Source organism: Ascaphus truei, unplaced genomic scaffold (assembly GCF_040206685.1).
Source record: "Ascaphus truei isolate aAscTru1 unplaced genomic scaffold, aAscTru1.hap1 HAP1_SCAFFOLD_1455, whole genome shotgun sequence".
Lineage (NCBI taxonomy): Eukaryota > Metazoa > Chordata > Amphibia > Anura > Ascaphidae > Ascaphus > Ascaphus truei.
In genome coordinates, this window is record NW_027454340.1 from 42,114 (window position 1) to 61,885 (window position 19,772).

Sequence of the window (19,772 nt, forward strand, 5' to 3'; positions counted from 1 at the left end):
TCTCACGCATGTCCTGGGCACAGAGTTATAACGTGTTACAGGCAGTAATACAGTGAGAGTTACCTCTCGTTCTCACGCGTGTCCTGGGCACAGAGTTATAACGTGTTACAGGCAGTAATACAGTGAGAGTTACCTCTCGTTCTCACGCGTGTCCTGGGCACAGAGTTATAACATGTGTTACAGGAAGTAATACAGTGAGAGTTACCGCTCGTTCTCACGCATGTCCTGGGCACAGAGTTATAACATGTGTTACAGGCAGTAATACAGTGAGAGTTACCTCTCGTTCTCACGCATGTTCTGGGCACAGAGTTATAACGTGTTACAGGAAGTAATACAGTGAGAGTTACCTCTCGTTCTCACGCATGTCCTGGGCACAGAGTTATAACGTGTTACAGGCAGTAATACAGTGAGAGTTACCTCTCGTTCTCACGCGTGTCCTGGGCACAGAGTTATAACGTGTTACAGGCAGTAATACAGTGAGAGTTACCTCTCGTTCTCACGCGTGTCCTGGGCACAGAGTTATAACGTGTTACAGGCAGTAATACAGTGAGAGTTACCTCTCGTTCTCACGCGTGTCCTGGGCACAGAGTTATAACGTGTTACAGGCAGTAATACAGTGAGAGTTACCTCTCGTTCTCACGCGTGTCCTGGGCACAGAGTTATAACATGTGTTACAGGCAGTAATACAGTGAGAGTTACCTCTCGTTCTCACGCATGTTCTGGGCACAGAGTTATAACGTGTTACAGGCAGTAATACAGTGAGAGTTACCTCTCGTTCTCACGCGTGTCCTGGGCACAGAGTTATAACGTGTTACAGGCAGTAATACAATGAGAGTTACCTCACGTTCTCACGCATGTCCTGGGCACAGAGTTATAACATGTGTTACAGGCAGTAATACAGTGAGAGTTACCTCTCGTTCTCACACATGTCCTGGGCACAGAGTTATAACATGTGTTACAGGCAGTAATACAGTGAGAGTTACCTCTCGTTCTCACGCATGTCCTGGGCACAGATTTATAACGTGTTACAGGAAGTAATACAGTGAGAGTTACCTCTCGTTCTCACGCGTGTCCTGGGCACAGAGTTATAACGTGCGTTACAGGCAGTAATACAGTGAGAGTTACCTCTCGTTCTCACGCATGTCCTGGGCACAGAGTTATAACATGTGTTACAGGCAGTAATACAGTGAGAGTTACCTCTCGTTCTCACGCATGTCCTGGCACAGAGTTATAACGTGTGTTACAGGCAGTAATACAGTGAGAGTTACCTCTCGTTCTCACACATGTCCTGGGCACAGAGTTATAACATGTTACAGGCAGTAATACAGTGAGAGTTACCTCTCGTTCTCACGCATGTCCTGGGCACAGAGTTATAACGTGTTACAGGCAGTAATACAGTGAGAGTTACCTCTCGTTCTCACGCATGTCCTGGGCACAGAGTTATAACATGTGTTACAGGCAGTAATACAGTGAGAGTTACCGCTCGCTCTCACGCATGTCCTGGCACAGAGTTATAACGTGTGTTACAGGCAGTAATACAGTGAGAGTTACCTCTCGTTCTCACACATGTCCTGGGCACAGAGTTATAACATGTTACAGGCAGTAATACAGTGAGAGTTACCTCTCGCTCTCACGCATGTCCTGGGCACAGAGTTATAACGTGTTACAGGCAGTAATACAGTGAGAGTTACCCCTCGTTCTCACGCATGTCCTGGGCACAGAGTTATAACGTGTTACAGGCAGTAATACAGTGAGAGTTACCTCTCGTTCTCACGCATGTCCTGGGCACAGAGTTATAACGTGTGTTACAGGCAGTAATACAGTGAGAGTTACCTCTCGTTCTCACGCATGTCCTGGGCACAGAGTTATAACGTGTTACAGGCAGTAATACAGTGCGAGTTACCTCTCGGTCTCACGCATGTCCTGGGCACAGAGTTATAACGTGTTACAGGCAGTAATACAGTGAGAGTTACCCCTCGTTCTCACGCATGTCCTGGGCACAGAGTTATAACGTGTTACAGGCAGTAATACAGTGAGAGTTACCCCTCGTTCTCACGCATGTCCTGGGCACAGAGTTATAACGTGTTACAGGCAGTAATACAGTGAGAGTTACCTCTCGCTCTCACGCATGTCCTGGGCACAGAGTTATAACGTGTTACAGGCAGTAATACAGTGAGAGTTACCTCTCGTTCTCACGCATGTCCTGGGCACAGAGTTATAAAATGTGTTACAGGCAGTAATACAATGAGAGTTACCTCACGTTCTCACGCATGTCCTGGGCACAGATTTATAACGTGTTACAGGAAGTAATACAGTGAGAGTTACCTCTCGTTCTCACGCGTGTCCTGGGCACAGAGTTATAACGTGCGTTACAGGCAGTAATACAGTGAGAGTTACCTCTCGTTCTCACGCATGTCCTGGGCACAGAGTTATAACATGTGTTACAGGCAGTAATACAGTGAGAGTTACCTCTCGTTCTCACGCATGTCCTGGCACAGAGTTATAACGTGTGTTACAGGCAGTAATACAGTGAGAGTTACCTCTCGTTCTCACACATGTCCTGGGCACAGAGTTATAACATGTTACAGGCAGTAATACAGTGAGAGTTACCTCTCGTTCTCACGCATGTCCTGGGCACAGAGTTATAACGTGTTACAGGCAGTAATACAGTGAGAGTTACCTCTCGTTCTCACGCATGTCCTGGGCACAGAGTTATAACATGTGTTACAGGCAGTAATACAGTGAGAGTTACCGCTCGCTCTCACGCATGTCCTGGCACAGAGTTATAACGTTTGTTACAGGCAGTAATACAGTGAGAGTTACCTCTCGTTCTCACACATGTCCTGGGCACAGAGTTATAACATGTTACAGGCAGTAATACAGTGAGAGTTACCTCTCGCTCTCACGCATGTCCTGGGCACAGAGTTATAACGTGTTACAGGCAGTAATACAGTGAGAGTTACCCCTCGTTCTCACGCATGTCCTGGGCACAGAGTTATAACGTGTTACAGGCAGTAATACAGTGAGAGTTACCTCTCGTTCTCACGCATGTCCTGGGCACAGAGTTATAACGTGTGTTACAGGCAGTAATACAGTGAGAGTTACCTCTCGTTCTCACGCATGTCCTGGGCACAGAGTTATAACGTGTTACAGGCAGTAATACAGTGCGAGTTACCTCTCGGTCTCACGCATGTCCTGGGCACAGAGTTATAACGTGTTACAGGCAGTAATACAGTGAGAGTTACCCCTCGTTCTCACGCATGTCCTGGGCACAGAGTTATAACGTGTTACAGGCAGTAATACAGTGAGAGTTACCCCTCGTTCTCACGCATGTCCTGGGCACAGAGTTATAACGTGTTACAGGCAGTAATACAGTGAGAGTTACCTCTCGCTCTCACGCATGTCCTGGGCACAGAGTTATAACGTGTTACAGGCAGTAATACAGTGAGAGTTACCTCTCGTTCTCACGCATGTCCTGGGCACAGAGTTATAAAATGTGTTACAGGCAGTAATACAATGAGAGTTACCTCACGTTCTCACGCATGTCCTGGGCACAGATTTATAACGTGTTACAGGAAGTAATACAGTGAGAGTTACCTCTCGTTCTCACGCGTGTCCTGGGCACAGAGTTATAACGTGCGTTACAGGCAGTAATACAGTGAGAGTTACCTCTCGTTCTCACGCATGTCCTGGGCACAGAGTTATAACATGTGTTACAGGCAGTAATACAGTGAGAGTTACCTCTCGTTCTCACGCATGTCCTGGCACAGAGTTATAACGTGTGTTACAGGCAGTAATACAGTGAGAGTTACCTCTCGTTCTCACACATGTCCTGGGCACAGAGTTATAACATGTTACAGGCAGTAATACAGTGAGAGTTACCTCTCGTTCTCACGCATGTCCTGGGCACAGAGTTATAACGTGTTACAGGCAGTAATACAGTGAGAGTTACCTCTCGTTCTCACGCATGTCCTGGGCACAGAGTTATAACATGTGTTACAGGCAGTAATACAGTGAGAGTTACCGCTCGCTCTCACGCATGTCCTGGCACAGAGTTATAACGTGTGTTACAGGCAGTAATACAGTGAGAGTTACCTCTCGTTCTCACACATGTCCTGGGCACAGAGTTATAACATGTTACAGGCAGTAATACAGTGAGAGTTACCTCTCGCTCTCACGCATGTCCTGGGCACAGAGTTATAACGTGTTACAGGCAGTAATACAGTGAGAGTTACCCCTCGTTCTCACGCATGTCCTGGGCACAGAGTTATAACGTGTTACAGGCAGTAATACAGTGAGAGTTACCTCTCGTTCTCACGCATGTCCTGGGCACAGAGTTATAACGTGTGTTACAGGCAGTAATACAGTGAGAGTTACCTCTCGTTCTCACGCATGTCCTGGGCACAGAGTTATAACGTGTTACAGGCAGTAATACAGTGCGAGTTACCTCTCGGTCTCACGCATGTCCTGGGCACAGAGTTATAACGTGTTACAGGCAGTAATACAGTGAGAGTTACCCCTCGTTCTCACGCATGTCCTGGGCACAGAGTTATAACGTGTTACAGGCAGTAATACAGTGAGAGTTACCCCTCGCTCTCACGCATGTCCTGGGCACAGAGTTATAACGTGTTACAGGCAGTAATACAGTGAGAGTTACCCCTCGTTCTCACGCATGTCCTGGGCACAGAGTTATAACGTGTTACAGGCAGTAATACAGTGAGAGTTACCTCTCGCTCTCACGCATGTCCTGGGCACAGAGTTATAACGTGTTACAGGCAGTAATACAGTGAGAGTTACCTCTCGTTCTCACGCATGTCCTGGACACAGAGTTATAACGTGTTACAGGCAGTAATACAGTGAGAGTTACCTCTCGTTCTCACGCATGTCCTGGGCACAGAGTTATAACGTGTTACAGGAAGTAATACAGTGAGAGTTACCTCTCGTTCTCACGCATGTCCTGGGCACAGAGTTATAACGTGTGTTACAGGCAGTAATACAGTGAGAGTTACCTCTCGTTCTCACGCATGTCCTGGGCACAGAGTTATAACGTGTTACAGGCAGTAATACAGTGCGAGTTACCGCTCGTTCTCACGCGTGCCCTGGGCACAGAGTTATAACGTGTTACAGGCAGTAATACAGTGAGAGTTACCTCTCGTTCTCACGCGTGTCCTGGGCACAGAGTTATAACGTGTTACAGGCAGTAATACAGTGAGAGTTACCTCTCGCTCTCACGCATGTCCTGGGCACAGAGTTATAACGTGTTACAGGCAGTAATACAGTGAGAGTTACCTCTCGTTCTCACGCATGTCCTGGGCACAGAGTTATAACGTGTTACAGGCAGTAATACAGTGAGAGTTACCTCTCGTTCTCACGCGTGTCCTGGGCACAGAGTTATAACGTGTTACAGGCAGTAATACAGTGAGAGTTACCTCTCGTTCTCACGCATGTCCTGGGCACAGAGTTATAACGTGTTACAGGCAGTAATACAGTGAGAGTTACCTCTCGTTCTCACCCATGTCCTGGGCACAGAGTTATAACGTGATACAGGCAGTAATACAGTGAGAGTTACCTCTCGTTCTCACGCATGTCGTGGGAACAGAGTTATAACGTGTTACAGGCAGTAATACAGTGCGAGTTACCGCTCGTTCTCACGCGTGTCCTGGGCACAGAGTTATAACGTGTTACAGGCAGTAATACAGTGAGAGTTACCTCTCGTTCTCACGCATGTCCTGGGCACAGAGTTATGTGTTACAGGCAGTAATACAGTGAGAGTTACCTCTCGTTCTCACGCGTGTCCTGGGCACAGAGTTATAACGTGTTACAGGCAGTAATACAGTGAGAGTTACCTCTCGTTCTCACGCATGTCCTGGGCACAGAGTTATAACGTGTTACAGGCAGTAATACAGTGAGAGTTACCTCTCGTTCTCACGCGTGTCCTGGGCACAGAGTTATAACGTGTTACAGGCAGTAATACAGTGAGAGTTACCTCTCGTTCTCACGCGTGTCCTGGGCACAGAGTTATAACATGTGTTACAGGAAGTAATACAGTGAGAGTTACCGCTCGTTCTCACGCATGTCCTGGGCACAGAGTTATAACATGTGTTACAGGCAGTAATACAGTGAGAGTTACCTCTCGTTCTCACGCATGTTCTGGGCACAGAGTTATAACGTGTTACAGGAAGTAATACAGTGAGAGTTACCTCTCGTTCTCACGCATGTCCTGGGCACAGAGTTATAACGTGTTACAGGCAGTAATACAGTGAGAGTTACCTCTCGTTCTCACGCGTGTCCTGGGCACAGAGTTATAACGTGTTACAGGCAGTAATACAGTGAGAGTTACCTCTCGTTCTCACGCGTGTCCTGGGCACAGAGTTATAACGTGTTACAGGCAGTAATACAGTGAGAGTTACCTCTCGTTCTCACGCGTGTCCTGGGCACAGAGTTATAACGTGTTACAGGCAGTAATACAGTGAGAGTTACCTCTCGTTCTCACGCGTGTCCTGGGCACAGAGTTATAACGTGTTACAGGCAGTAAGACAGTGAGAGTTACCTCTCGTTCTCACGCATGTCCTGGGCACAGAGTTATAACATGTGTTACAGGCAGTAATACAGTGAGAGTTACCTCTCGTTCTCACGCATGTCCTGGGCACAGAGTTATAACGTGTTACAGGAAGTAATACAGTGAGAGTTACCTCTCGTTCTCACGCATGTCCTGGGCACAGAGTTATAACGTGTTACAGGCAGTAATACAGTGAGAGTTACCTCTCGTTCTCACGCGTGTCCTGGGCACAGAGTTATAACGTGTTACAGGCAGTAATACAATGAGAGTTACCTCACGTTCTCACGCATGTCCTGGGCACAGAGTTATAAAATGTGTTACAGGCAGTAATACAATGAGAGTTACCTCACGTTCTCACGCATGTCCTGGGCACAGATTTATAACGTGTTACAGGAAGTAATACAGTGAGAGTTACCTCTCGTTCTCACGCGTGTCCTGGGCACAGAGTTATAACGTGCGTTAAAGGCAGTAATACAGTGAGAGTTACCTCTCGTTCTCACGCATGTCCTGGGCACAGAGTTATAACGTGATACAGGCAGTAATACATTGAGAGTTACCTCTCGCTCTCACGCATGTCCTGGGCACAGAGTTATAACGTGTGTTACAGGCAGTAATACAGTGAGAGTTACCTCTCGTTCTCACGCATGTCCTGGCACAGAGTTATAACGTGTTACAGGCAGTAATACAGTGAGAGTTACCTCTCGTTCTCACGCATGTCCTGGGCACAGAGTTATAACTTGTTACAGGCAGTAATACAGGGAGAGTTACCTCTCGTTCTCACACATGTCCTGGGCACAGAGTTATAACATGTTACAGGCAGTAATACAGTGAGAGTTACCTCTCGCTCTCACGCATGTCCTGGGCACAGAGTTATAACGTGTTACAGGCAGTAATACAGTGAGAGTTACCTCTCGCTCTCACGCATGTCCTGGGCACAGAGTTATAACATGTGTTACAGGCAGTAATACAGTGAGAGTAACCTCTCGTTCTCACGCATGTCCTGGCACAGAGTTATAACGTGTGTTACAGGCAGTAATACAGTGAGAGTTACCTCTCGCTCTCACGCATGTCCTGGGCACAGAGTTATAACATGTGTTACAGGCAGTAATACAGTGAGAGTTACCTCTCGTTCTCACGCATGTCCTGGCACAGAGTTATAACGTGTGTTACAGGCAGTAATACAGTGAGAGTTACCTCTCGTTCTCACGCATGTCCTGGGCACAGAGTTATAACGTCTGTTACAGGCAGTAATACAGTGAGAGTTACCGCTCGTTCTCACGCATGTCCTGGGCACAGAGTTATAACATGTGTTACAGGCAGTAATACAGTGAGAGTTACCTCTCGTTCTCACACATGTCCTGGGCACAGAGTTATAACATGTTACAGGCAGTAATACAGTGAGAGTTACCTCTCGCTCTCACGCATGTCCTGGGCACAGAGTTATAACGTGTTACAGGCAGTAATACAGTGAGAGTTACCTCTCGCTCTCACGCGTGTCCTGGGCACAGAGTTATAACATGTGTTACAGGCAGTAATACAGTGAGAGTTACCTCCCGTTCTCACGCATGTCCTGGGCACAGAGTTATAACATGTGTTACAGGCAGTAATACAGTGAGAGTCACCGCTCGTTTTCACGCGTGTCCTGGGCACAGAGTTATGATGACAAATAATACACGGTTACATACTGTAAGTGAGCCGGGTATACACAGGGTTTTAGGGGTTAGCTATGTTTCTGTGAGAGCGATGGCTTTGGGTTTATGCATAAGGCACCATGCCCTTAGTTCATCCAGTTTGGGCAGCGGGCTCCGGATATTTATATGGGCGACAAATAGACCTTTTTGGAATTTGAAGGGGGTATCTCAGGGGTATGGGACAGAGACACAGGAAGAAGCCAATATATCCGCGGATGTCATAACCCACGGGAACTTCTATCCGTGGCACAGTGAGGTGGGAGGGACAGACTTGATGGTTAATGGGTCCTAATATGTGTCACTGTGTCACCCAGCTGTGCGAGGCATAGAATTGATCACACACAGCCTCCCGTTGTCTGTCACTCCCTTACGGGGTTTATGTCCCTCTGGAAGTGGTCACCCTGCTGGGGAAGGGACAGATTGAACTTCAGGTCCCGTCTTTCTGTGTCACCCCGGAGGTTTATTATTGGGCCGTAGGTTACCCCGTGGGAAAGAGGAGACTTTGTATCTGAGATACCTGAGGTAGAACTTCAGCGAGCTGGTGACCGTTTTAATGTCCGTGTCGCTGCTCTGCAGATCAACGTTTCCAGGACATTTAGGGTCTGAAAGAGACAGGGTAACAGGACAGCGAGTGGTCAGCCTGACGTGGGGGAGGACGTATATACAGCTGCCCCTCCCCAGTGCGTGAGGCCCCTCAGGCTGGAAGGCAGCGCGGACTTCTTGTAAGATTCGCGGGTTTCCGCGAGATCCGGAAAAACGCGGGCGAGGGGAAGCGGAGCCCGATGGGTTTCAGGAAATCCAGTAATCCTATTAACTTCCTATTAATGTCATTGGGCGACCTCCAATTCTTACCGAAAAATGCGTTGAGAAGCTTCTGCACCAGGATGTTGCTCCCCACTGTCCTGTACACCCCCTCCGAAGTGATTCCTGGGAGAGAGAGGGAGATATTAGGGGAATCACGGAGATCCTAAATCTTTGGGCTATCGGGCATCAATAATATTATAATGTCTCATTCGTATAGCGGCTTCCCGTTCCCCAGCACTATACTGTAACACTGCAGAGAGCTTCATGCAGCGACGGGGGGGGGGGGGGGGGGCTGGGGGCGAGGGGGCAAGGGGAGGGGGGATTAGGGCTCCACAGAGGGTCTCAGGAACTCTGATCATTAATGGGATTCATGCCTGCTGTGTTCAAATAAAATAATGTGTTTTTTTTTTACATTTTAGCTATTTCTACCATTTGACCTGCACATAAGACACTTTTTACACGGTTTATTTACATTTGTAATGTATTTTTTTAGTTCTTGCTACACATTGGTCCTACTGTCTGTGGGGTATTTATAATACTCAGGTATCAGGTGAACACGCATTGCTACTATAGTGTCCCAATCATGTATGTTACTTTATGCGATTCCTTTTCACAGAAGACCTGCATCTTTAACACTTTCCTTGCCTTAGGGGCTTCCAATGCATTTCTTCATGTGGTGAGAGCTCTGGCAGTGAAGGGGTTATTAGCTGATACAGTGGCGGGGAGAGGGGGTTCCCCAGAGTTACTGTCCCCCGTCTCCTAACCCTACCTGTCACCTCCACCGCGTTGATGCACCTGCGCACAAACCGGAATCCCACCTCATTCAGCTCCACTGTGCAAGGGAGAGAGAGAGAACGTTACGAGAAGTGCAGAGCAGCGCGGCCACACACAGAGACAGGTGTGAGACACAGCAGCTCGGAGCCGCACAATGCGGCAGTGAGTGCTTCATTGCTTTGTGCTCCCAACATTTAGGAAGCACCGGGAAATGGACGTGTCCCTTATTGTCACAATGTCACGGTGGGAAGGGGCCCCCACGCCTGGAAGTTACAATCAGAGACGGCGGTTTTGTGAGAATCCGGCAAAATGTGATTATTTGGCGAGTGAAAAATGTCACAAAAGCATTCTCCAATCAAAGGTGAATCTCGGTTTCCAGCGACTAGTGTCGGGTGCCACGGGCCGGTCTATTCTGCGAATGGGGCAAGTTATGGCAGTAATTTGGCAAAAATATTACATGTCTCCAAAATGTTCATTCAAAATTCAGCAAATTAAACTTCCATTAATAAGATATTCACCCAATTCTGGTTACAATGTGACAATCCCTGTGTGGCAGGAAAGCGTTCTTCTCAAACACACAAAGCGCAAGGTGTATGCAGCGAAGATACTCGGTACTTACTTTCATCGCGCTTGGTGATAGGACTGTGATAGATCTGCAGAAGGAAGAAGCGCAGCGGTTTAGGAAGTGCGTGTGTGCGCCATTAAGGAATACAAGGGACGCAGCCTGTGTGCAGGGGGGGGGGGGGGGACATTAGGGAATACAGCAGGGACGCAGCCTGTGTGCAGGGGGGGGGGGGGGAACATTAGGGAATACAGCAGGGACGCAGCCTGTGTGCAGGGGGGGGGGGAGAACATTAGGGAATACAGCAGGGACGCAGCCTGTGTGCAGGGGGGGGGGGGGGGACATTAGGGAATACAGCAGGGACGCAGCCTGTGTGCAGGGGGGGGGGGAGAACATTAGGGAATACAGCAGGGACGCAGCCTGTGTGCAGGGGGGGGGGGGGGGACATTAGGGAATACAGCAGGGACGCAGCCTGTGTGCAGGGGGGGGGGGGGACACATTAGGGAATACAGCAGGGACGCAGCCTGTGTGCAGGGGGGGGGGGGGGACATTAGGGAATACAGCAGGGACGCAGCCTGTGTGCAGGGGGGGGGGGGGGGAGAACATTAGGGAATACAGCAGGGATGCAGCCTGTGTGCAGGGGGGGGGGGGACATTAGGGAATACAGCAGGGACGCAGCCTGTGTGCAGGGGGGGGGGGAGAACATTAGGGAATACAGCAGGGACGCAGCCTGTGTGCAGGGGGGGGGGGGGGGACATTAGGGAATACAGCAGGGACGCAGCCTGTGTGCAGGGGGGGGGGGGGAGAACATTAGGGAATACAGCAGGGACGCAGCCTGTGTGCAGGGGGGGGGGGGGAGAACATTAGGGAATACAGCAGGGATGCAGCCTGTGTGCAGGGGGGGGGGGGGGGGGACATTAGGGAATACAGCAGGGACGCAGCCTGTGTGCAGGGGGGGGGGGGGGGGGGACATTAGGGAATACAGCAGGGACGCAGCCTGTGTGCAGGGGGGGGGGGGGGGGACATTAGGGAATACAGCAGGGACGCAGCCTGTGTGCAGGGGGGGGGGGGGGGGGACATTAGGGAATACAGCAGGGACGCAGCCTGTGTGCAGGGGGGGGGGGGGACATTAGGGAATACAGCAGGGACGCAGCCTGTGTGCAGGGGGGGGACGACATTAGGGAATACAGCAGGGACGCAGCCTGTGTGCAGGGGAGGGGGGGGGACATTAGGGAATACAGCAGGGACGCAGCCTGTGTGCAGGGGGGGGGGGGGCATTAGGGAATACAGCAGGGACGCAGCCTGTGTGCAGGGGGGGGGGGGAGAACATTAGGGAATACAGCAGGGACGCAGCCTGTGTGCAGGGGGGGGGGGGGGGACATTAGGGAATACAGCAGGGACGCAGCCTGTGTGCAGGGGGGGGGGGGGGACATTAGGGAATACAGCAGGGACGCAGCCTGTGTGCAGGGGGGGGGGGGGACATTAGGGAATACAGCAGGGACGCAGCCTGTGTGCAGGGGGGGGACGGGGACATTAGGGAATACAGCAGGGACGCAGCCTGTGTGCAGGGGGGGGACGGACATTAGGGAATACAGCAGGGACGCAGCCTGTGTGCAGGGGGGGGGGGGGGGACATTAGGGAATACAGCAGGGACGCAGCCTGTGTGCAGGGGGGGGGGGACATTAGGGAATACAGCAGGGACGCAGCCTGTGTGCGGGGGGGGGGGGGGGGACATTAGGGAATACAGCAGGGACGCAGCCTGTGTGCGGGGGGGGGGGGGGGGGACATTAGGGAATACAGCAGGGACACAGCCTGTGTGCAGGGGGGGGGGGGGGCATTAGGGAATACAGCAGGGATGCAGCCTGTGTGCAGGGGGGGGGGGGGAACATTAGGGAATACAGCAGGGACGCAGCCTGTGTGCAGGGGGGGGACAGTGGGTTATAGGAGGTGCAGACAGGGGGTTATAGGAGGAGCAGACAGGGGGTTATAGGAGGAGCAGACAGGGGGTTATTGGAGGAGCAGACGGGGTTATAGGAGGAGCAGACGGGGGGTTATAGGAGCAGACGGGGGGTTATAGGAGGAGCAGACGGGGGGTTATAGGAGGAGCAGACGGGGGGTTATAGGAGGAGCAGACGGGGGGTTATAGGAGGAGCAGACGGGGGGTTATAGGAGGAGCAGACGGGGGGTTATAGGAGGAGCAGACGGGGGGTTATAGGAGGAGCAGACGGGGGGTTATAGGAGGAGCAGACGGGGGGTTATAGGAGGAGCAGACGGGGGGTTATAGGAGGAGCAGACGGGGGGTTATAGGAGGAGCAGGCGGGGGGTTATAGGAGGAGCAGACGGGGGGTTATAGGAGGAGCAGACGGGATTATAGGAGGAGCAGACAGGGGGTTATAGGAGGAGCAGACAGGGGGTTATAGGAGGAGCAGACAGGGGGTTATAGGAGGAGCAGACGGGGGGTTATAGGAGGAGCAGACAGGGGGTTATAGGAGGAGCAGACAGGGGGTTATAGGAGGAGCAGACGGGGTTATAGGAGGAGCAGACAGGGGGTTATAGGAGGTGCAGACAGGGGGTTATAGGAGGAGCAGACACAGGGTTATAGGAGGAGCAGACGGGGTTATAGGAGGAGCAGACAGGGGGTTATAGGAGGTGCAGACAGGGGGTTATAGGAGGTGCAGACATGGGTTTTCACCAGCAGAGGTCGCTCACACCCCAACACATCATACTCACCGGTTCCTTCCCATCCATTGCCTCAATCCACAGGCCCCTGTTGGCCTCTGACGGCGCTTGCAAGGTGAGAATCCCCAGCCTGTGGGGATGGGAAGCAAAGTGAGTCACACGCTGCACACGCCTGTCACCGGGCTGCACACGCCTGTCACCGGGCTGCACACGCCTGTCACCGGGCTGCACACGCCTGTCACCGGGCTGCACACGCCTGTCACCGGGCTGCACACGCCTGTCACCGGGCTGCACACGCCTGTCACCGGGCTGCACACGCCTGTCACCGGGCTGCACACGCCTGTCACCGGGCTGCACACGCCTGTCACCGGGCTGCACACGCCTGTCACCGGGCTGCACACGCCTGTCACCGGGCTGCACACGCCTGTCACCGGGCTGCACACGCCTGTCACCGGGCTGCACACGCCTGTCACCGGGCTGCAGCATAGCGATGCAGGCGCACCCCACCAGGGGAAGGCAGGAGGAAATGTTTCAGGATGGCTGCTGGTTGTGACATTGCTCTGGGGAGCAAACCTCCTCCCTTTATCAGGTCGGCGATAAGACGCAAGTTATCCGTAATAACGAGGGTGTGTTATATCCCCCGGCACGAGGAAGCACAGGAATCTCACATACTACACACGGTCTTATTCGCCGGGCCGCAGAAATCCTGTCCGGCTCATTACATAATTAGGCAGCGAAACCAGGAGGGCGTAATCTCCCATCGCAGGAAATGTGATCATTACACAGAGCTGCAGCACAGAGCGCACTCCCTGCAGATAATTACGCAGAGCTGCGGCACAGAGCGCACTCCCTGCAGATAATTACGCAGAGCTGCAGCACAGAGCACACTCCCTGCAGATAATTACGCAGAGCTGCGGCACAGAGCGCACTCCCAGCAGATAATTACACAGAGCTGCGGCACAGAGCGCACTCCCTGCAGATAATTACGCAGAGCTGCAGCACAGAGCGCACTCCCTGCAGATAATTACGCAGCGCTGCGGCACAGAGCGCACTCCCTGCAGATAATTACGCAGCGCTGCGGCACAGAGCGCACTCCCTGCAGATAATTACGCAGCGCTGCGGCACAGAGCGCACTCCCAGCAGATAATTACACAGAGCTGCGGCACAGAGCACACTCCCTGCAGATAATTACACAGCGCTGCAGCACAGAGCGCACTCCCTGCAGATAATTACGCAGAGCTGCAGCAAAGAGCGCACTCCCTGCAGATAATTACGCAGAGCTGCGGCACAGAGCACACTCCCAGCAGATAATTACGCAGAGCTGCAGCAAAGAGCGCACTCCCTGCAGATAATTACACAGAGCTGCGGCACAGAGCACACTCCCTGCAGATAATTACACAGCGCTGCAGCACAGAGCGCACTCCCTGCAGATAATTACGCAGAGCTGCAGCAAAGAGCGCACTCCCTGCAGATAATTACGCAGAGCTGCGGCACAGAGCACACTCCCAGCAGATAATTACACAGAGCTGCGGCACAGAGCACACTCCCAGCAGATAATTACACAGAGCTGCGGCACAGAGCACACTCCCTGCAGATAATTACACAGAGCTGCGGCACAGAGCACACTCCCAGCAGATAATTACACAGAGCTGCGGCACAGAGCACACTCCCAGCAGATAATTACGCAGCGCTGCGGCACAGAGCACACTCCCTGCAGATAATTACGCAGCGCTGCGGCACAGAGCACACTCCCTGCAGATAATTACGCAGAGCTGCGGCACAGAGCGCACTCCCTGCAGATAATTACGCAGAGCTGCAGCACAGAGCGCACTCCCTGCAGATAATTACGCAGCGCTGCGGCACAGAGCACATTCCCAGCAGATAATTACGCAGCGCTGCGGCACAGAGCGCACTCCCTGCAGATAATTACGCAGAGCTGCGGCACAGAGCGCACTCCCTGCAGATAATTACGCAGAGCTGCGGCACAGAGCACACTCCCAGCAGATAATTACACAGAGCTGCGGCACAGAGCACACTCCCTGCAGATAATTACACAGCGCTGCAGCACAGAGCACACTCCCTGCAGATAATTACGCAGAGCTGCAGCAAAGAGCGCACTCCCTGCAGATAATTACGCAGCGCTGCGGCACAGAGCACATTCCCAGCAGATAATTACGCAGCGCTGCGGCACAGAGCGCACTCCCTGCAGATAATTACGCAGAGCTGCGGCACAGAGCGCACTCCCTGCAGATAATTACGCAGCGCTGCGGCACAGAGCACACTCCCTGCAGATAATTACGCAGAGCTGCGGCACAGAGCACACTCCCTGCAGATAATTACGCAGAGCTGCGGCACAGAGCGCACTCCCAGCAGATAATTACGCAGCGCTGCGGCACAGAGCACACTCCCTGCAGATAATTACACAGAGCTGCGGCACAGAGCACACTCCCTGCAGATAATTACGCAGCGCTGCGGCACAGAGCGCACTCCCAGCAGATAATTACGCAGCGCTGCGGCACAGAGCACACTCCCAGCAGATAATTACGCAGCGCTGCGGCACAGAGCGCACTCCCAGCAGATAATTACACAGAGCTGCGGCACAGAGCACACTCCCAGCAGATAATTACGCAGAGCTGCGGCACAGAGCGCACTCCCTGCAGATAATTACGCAGAGCTGCAGCACAGAGCACACTCCCAGCAGATAATTACGCAGAGCTGCGGCACAGAGCGCACTCCCAGCAGATAATTACGCAGAGCTGCGGCACAGAGCGCACTCCCTGCAGATAATTACGCAGAGCTGCAGCACAGAGCACACTCCCAGCAGATAATTACACAGCGCTGCGGCACAGAGCACACTCCCTGCAGATAATTACGCAGAGCTGCGGCACAGAGCGCACTCCCTGCAGATAATTACGCAGAGCTGCGGCACAGAGCGCACTCCCTGCAGATAATTACGCAGCGCTGCGGCACAGAGCGCACTCCCAGCAGATAATTACGCAGAGCTGCAGCACAGAGCGCACTCCCAGCAGATAATTACGCAGAGCTGCGGCACAGAGCACACTCCCAGCAGATAATTACACAGCGCTGCAGCACAGAGCACACTCCCTGCAGATAATTACGCAGCGCTGCAGCACAGAGCACACTCCCTGCAGATAATTACGCAGAGCTGCGGCACAGAGCGCACTCCCAGCAGATAATTACGCAGAGCTGCGGCACAGAGCACACTCCCTGCAGATAATTACACAGAGCTGCGGCACAGAGCACACTCCCAGCAGATAATTACGCAGAGCTGCGGCACAGAGCACACTCCCTGCAGATAATTACGCAGCGCTGCGGCACAGAGCGCACTCCCAGCAGATAATTACGCAGAGCTGCAGCACAGAGCACACTCCCAGCAGATAATTACGCAGCGCTGCGGCACAGAGCACACTCCCTGCAGATAATTACGCAGAGCTGCGGCACAGAGCGCACTCCCTGCAGATAATTACGCAGAGCTGCAGCACAGAGCGCACTCCCAGCAGATAATTACGCAGAGCTGCGGCACAGAGCGCACTCCCAGCAGATAATTACGCAGAGCTGCAGCACAGAGCACACTCCCTGCAGATAATTACACAGAGCTGCGGCACAGAGCACACTCCCTGCAGATAATTACACAGAGCTGCGGCACAGAGCGCACTCCCAGCAGATAATTACGCAGAGCTGCGGCACAGAGCGCACTCCCAGCAGATAATTACGCAGAGCTGCGGCACAGAGCGCACTCCCTGCAGATAATTACGCAGAGCTGCGGCACAGAGCGCACTCCCAGCAGATAATTACGCAGAGCTGCGGCACAGAGCACACTCCCTGCAGATAATTACGCAGCGCTGCGGCACAGAGCACACTCCCTGCAGATAATTACGCAGCGCTGCGGCACAGAGCGCACTCCCTGCAGATAATTACGCAGCGCTGCAGCACAGAGCACACTCCCTGCAGATAATTACACAGCGCTGCGGCACAGAGCACACTCCCTGCAGATAATTACGCAGAGCTGCGGCACAGAGCACACTCCCTGCAGATAATTACGCAGCGCTGCGGCACAGAGCGCACTCCCAGCAGATAATTACACAGAGCTGCGGCACAGAGCACACTCCCAGCAGATAATTACGCAGAGCTGCGGCACAGAGCGCACTCCCTGCAGATAATTACGCAGAGCTGCGGCACAGAGCGCACTCCCAGCAGATAATTACGCAGAGCTGCGGCACAGAGCGCACTCCCTGCAGATAATTACGCAGAGCTGCGGCACAGAGCGCACTCCCAGCAGATAATTACGCAGCGCTGCGGCACAGAGCGCACTCCCAGCAGATAATTACGCAGCGCTGCGGCACAGAGCGCACTCCCTGCAGATAATTACACAGCGCTGCGGCACCGAGCACACTCCCAGCAGATAATTACGCAGCGCTGCAGCACAGAGCGCACTCCCAGCAGATAATTACGCAGCGCTGCGGCACAGAGCGCACTCCCTGCAGATAATTACGCAGCGCTGCGGCACAGAGCACACTCCCAGCAGATAATTACGCAGCGCTGCGGCACAGAGCGCACTCCCAGCAGATAATTACACAGAGCTGCGGCACAGAGCACACTCCCAGCAGATAATTACACAGAGCTGCGGCACAGAGCGCACTCCCAGCAGATAATTACGCAGAGCTGCGGCACAGAGCACACTCCCAGCAGATAATTACGCAGAGCTGCGGCACAGAGCACACTCCCTGCAGATAATTACGCAGAGCTGCGGCACAGAGCACACTCCCAGCAGATAATTACGCAGAGCTGCAGCACAGAGCGCACTCCCAGCAGATAATTACGCAGAGCTGCGGCACAGAGCGCACTCCCTGCAGATAATTACGCAGAGCTGCGGCACAGAGCACACTCCCTGCAGATAATTACGCAGCGCTGCGGCACAGAGCACACTCCCTGCAGATAATTACACAGAGCTGCGGCACAGAGCGCACTCCCAGCAGATAATTACACAGAGCTGCGGCACAGAGCACACTCCCTGCAGATAATTACGCAGAGCTGCGGCACAGAGCGCACTCCCAGCAGATAATTACGCAGCGCTGCGGCACAGAGCACACTCCCTGCAGATAATTACACAGAGCTGCGGCACAGAGCACACTCCCTGCAGATAATTACGCAGCGCTGCGGCACAGAGCACACTCCCAGCAGATAATTACGCAGAGCTGCGGCACAGAGCGCACTCCCTGCAGATAATTACGCAGAGCTGCAGCACAGAGCACACTCCCAGCAGATAATTACGCAGAGCTGCGGCACAGAGCGCACTCCCAGCAGATAATTACGCAGAGCTGCGGCACAGAGCGCACTCCCTGCAGATAATTACGCAGAGCTGCAGCACAGAGCACACTCCCAGCAGATAATTACACAGCGCTGCGGCACAGAGCACACTCCCTGCAGATAATTACGCAGAGCTGCGGCACAGAGCGCACTCCCTGCAGATAATTACGCAGAGCTGCGGCACAGAGCGCACTCCCTGCAGATAATTACGCAGCGCTGCGGCACAGAGCGCACTCCCAGCAGATAATTACGCAGAGCTGCAGCACAGAGCGCACTCCCAGCAGATAATTACGCAGAGCTGCGGCACAGAGCACACTCCCAGCAGATAATTACACAGCGCTGCAGCACAGAGCACACTCCCTGCAGATAATTACGCAGCGCTGCAGCACAGAGCACACTCCCTGCAGATAATTACGCAGAGCTGCGGCACAGAGCGCACTCCCAGCAGATAATTACGCAGAGCTGCGGCACAGAGCACACTCCCTGCAGATAATTACACAGAGCTGCGGCACAGAGCACACTCCCAGCAGATAATTACGCAGAGCTGCGGCACAGAGCACACTCCCTGCAGATAATTACGCAGCGCTGCGGCACAGAGCGCACTCCCAGCAGATAATTACGCAGAGCTGCAGCACAGAGCACACTCCCAGCAGATAATTACGCAGCGCTGCGGCACAGAGCACACTCCCTGCAGATAATTACGCAGAGCTGCGGCACAGAGCGCACTCCCTGCAGATAATTACGCAGAGCTGCAGCACAGAGCGCACTCCCAGCAGATAATTACGCAGAGCTGCGGCACAGAGCGCACTCCCAGCAGATAATTACGCAGAGCTGCAGCACAGAGCACACTCCCTGCAGATAATTACACAGAGCTGCGGCACAGAGCACACTCCCTGCAGATAATTACACAGAGCTGCGGCACAGAGCGCACTCCCAGCAGATAATTACGCAGAGCTGCGGCACAGAGCGCACTCCCAGCAGATAATTACGCAGAGCTGCGGCACAGAGCGCACTCCCTGCAGATAATTACGCAGAGCTGCGGCACAGAGCGCACTCCCAGCAGATAATTACGCAGAGCTGCGGCACAGAGCACACTCCCTGCAGATAATTACGCAGCGCTGCGGCACAGAGCACACTCCCTGCAGATAATTACGCAGCGCTGCGGCACAGAGCGCACTCCCTGCAGATAATTACGCAGCGCTGCAGCACAGAGCACACTCCCTGCAGATAATTACACAGCGCTGCGGCACAGAGCACACTCCCTGCAGATAATTACGCAGAGCTGCGGCACAGAGCACACTCCCTGCAGATAATTACGCAGCGCTGCGGCACAGAGCGCACTCCCAGCAGATAATTACACAGAGCTGCGGCACAG

At 53.1% G+C, this 19,772-nt stretch overlaps 1 protein-coding gene across 1 annotated transcript in view; it reads right to left on the reverse strand.

Moving 5' to 3' along the window:
• Positions 1–19,772, reverse strand: part of LOC142475968 (oligophrenin-1-like) — a 51,011-nt gene that overhangs the window by 9,450 nt on the left and 21,789 nt on the right. The window contains exons 2-6 of the mRNA XM_075581631.1: positions 13,121–13,199; positions 10,448–10,481; positions 9,824–9,886; positions 9,103–9,177; positions 8,768–8,852 (exon numbers count right to left, since the gene is read on the reverse strand). Coding sequence (XP_075437746.1) covers positions 8,768–8,852; positions 9,103–9,177; positions 9,824–9,886; positions 10,448–10,481; positions 13,121–13,138 — 275 coding nt within the window. The 5' untranslated portion in view covers positions 13,139–13,199. The remainder of the gene's footprint in view (positions 1–8,767; positions 8,853–9,102; positions 9,178–9,823; positions 9,887–10,447; positions 10,482–13,120; positions 13,200–19,772) is intronic.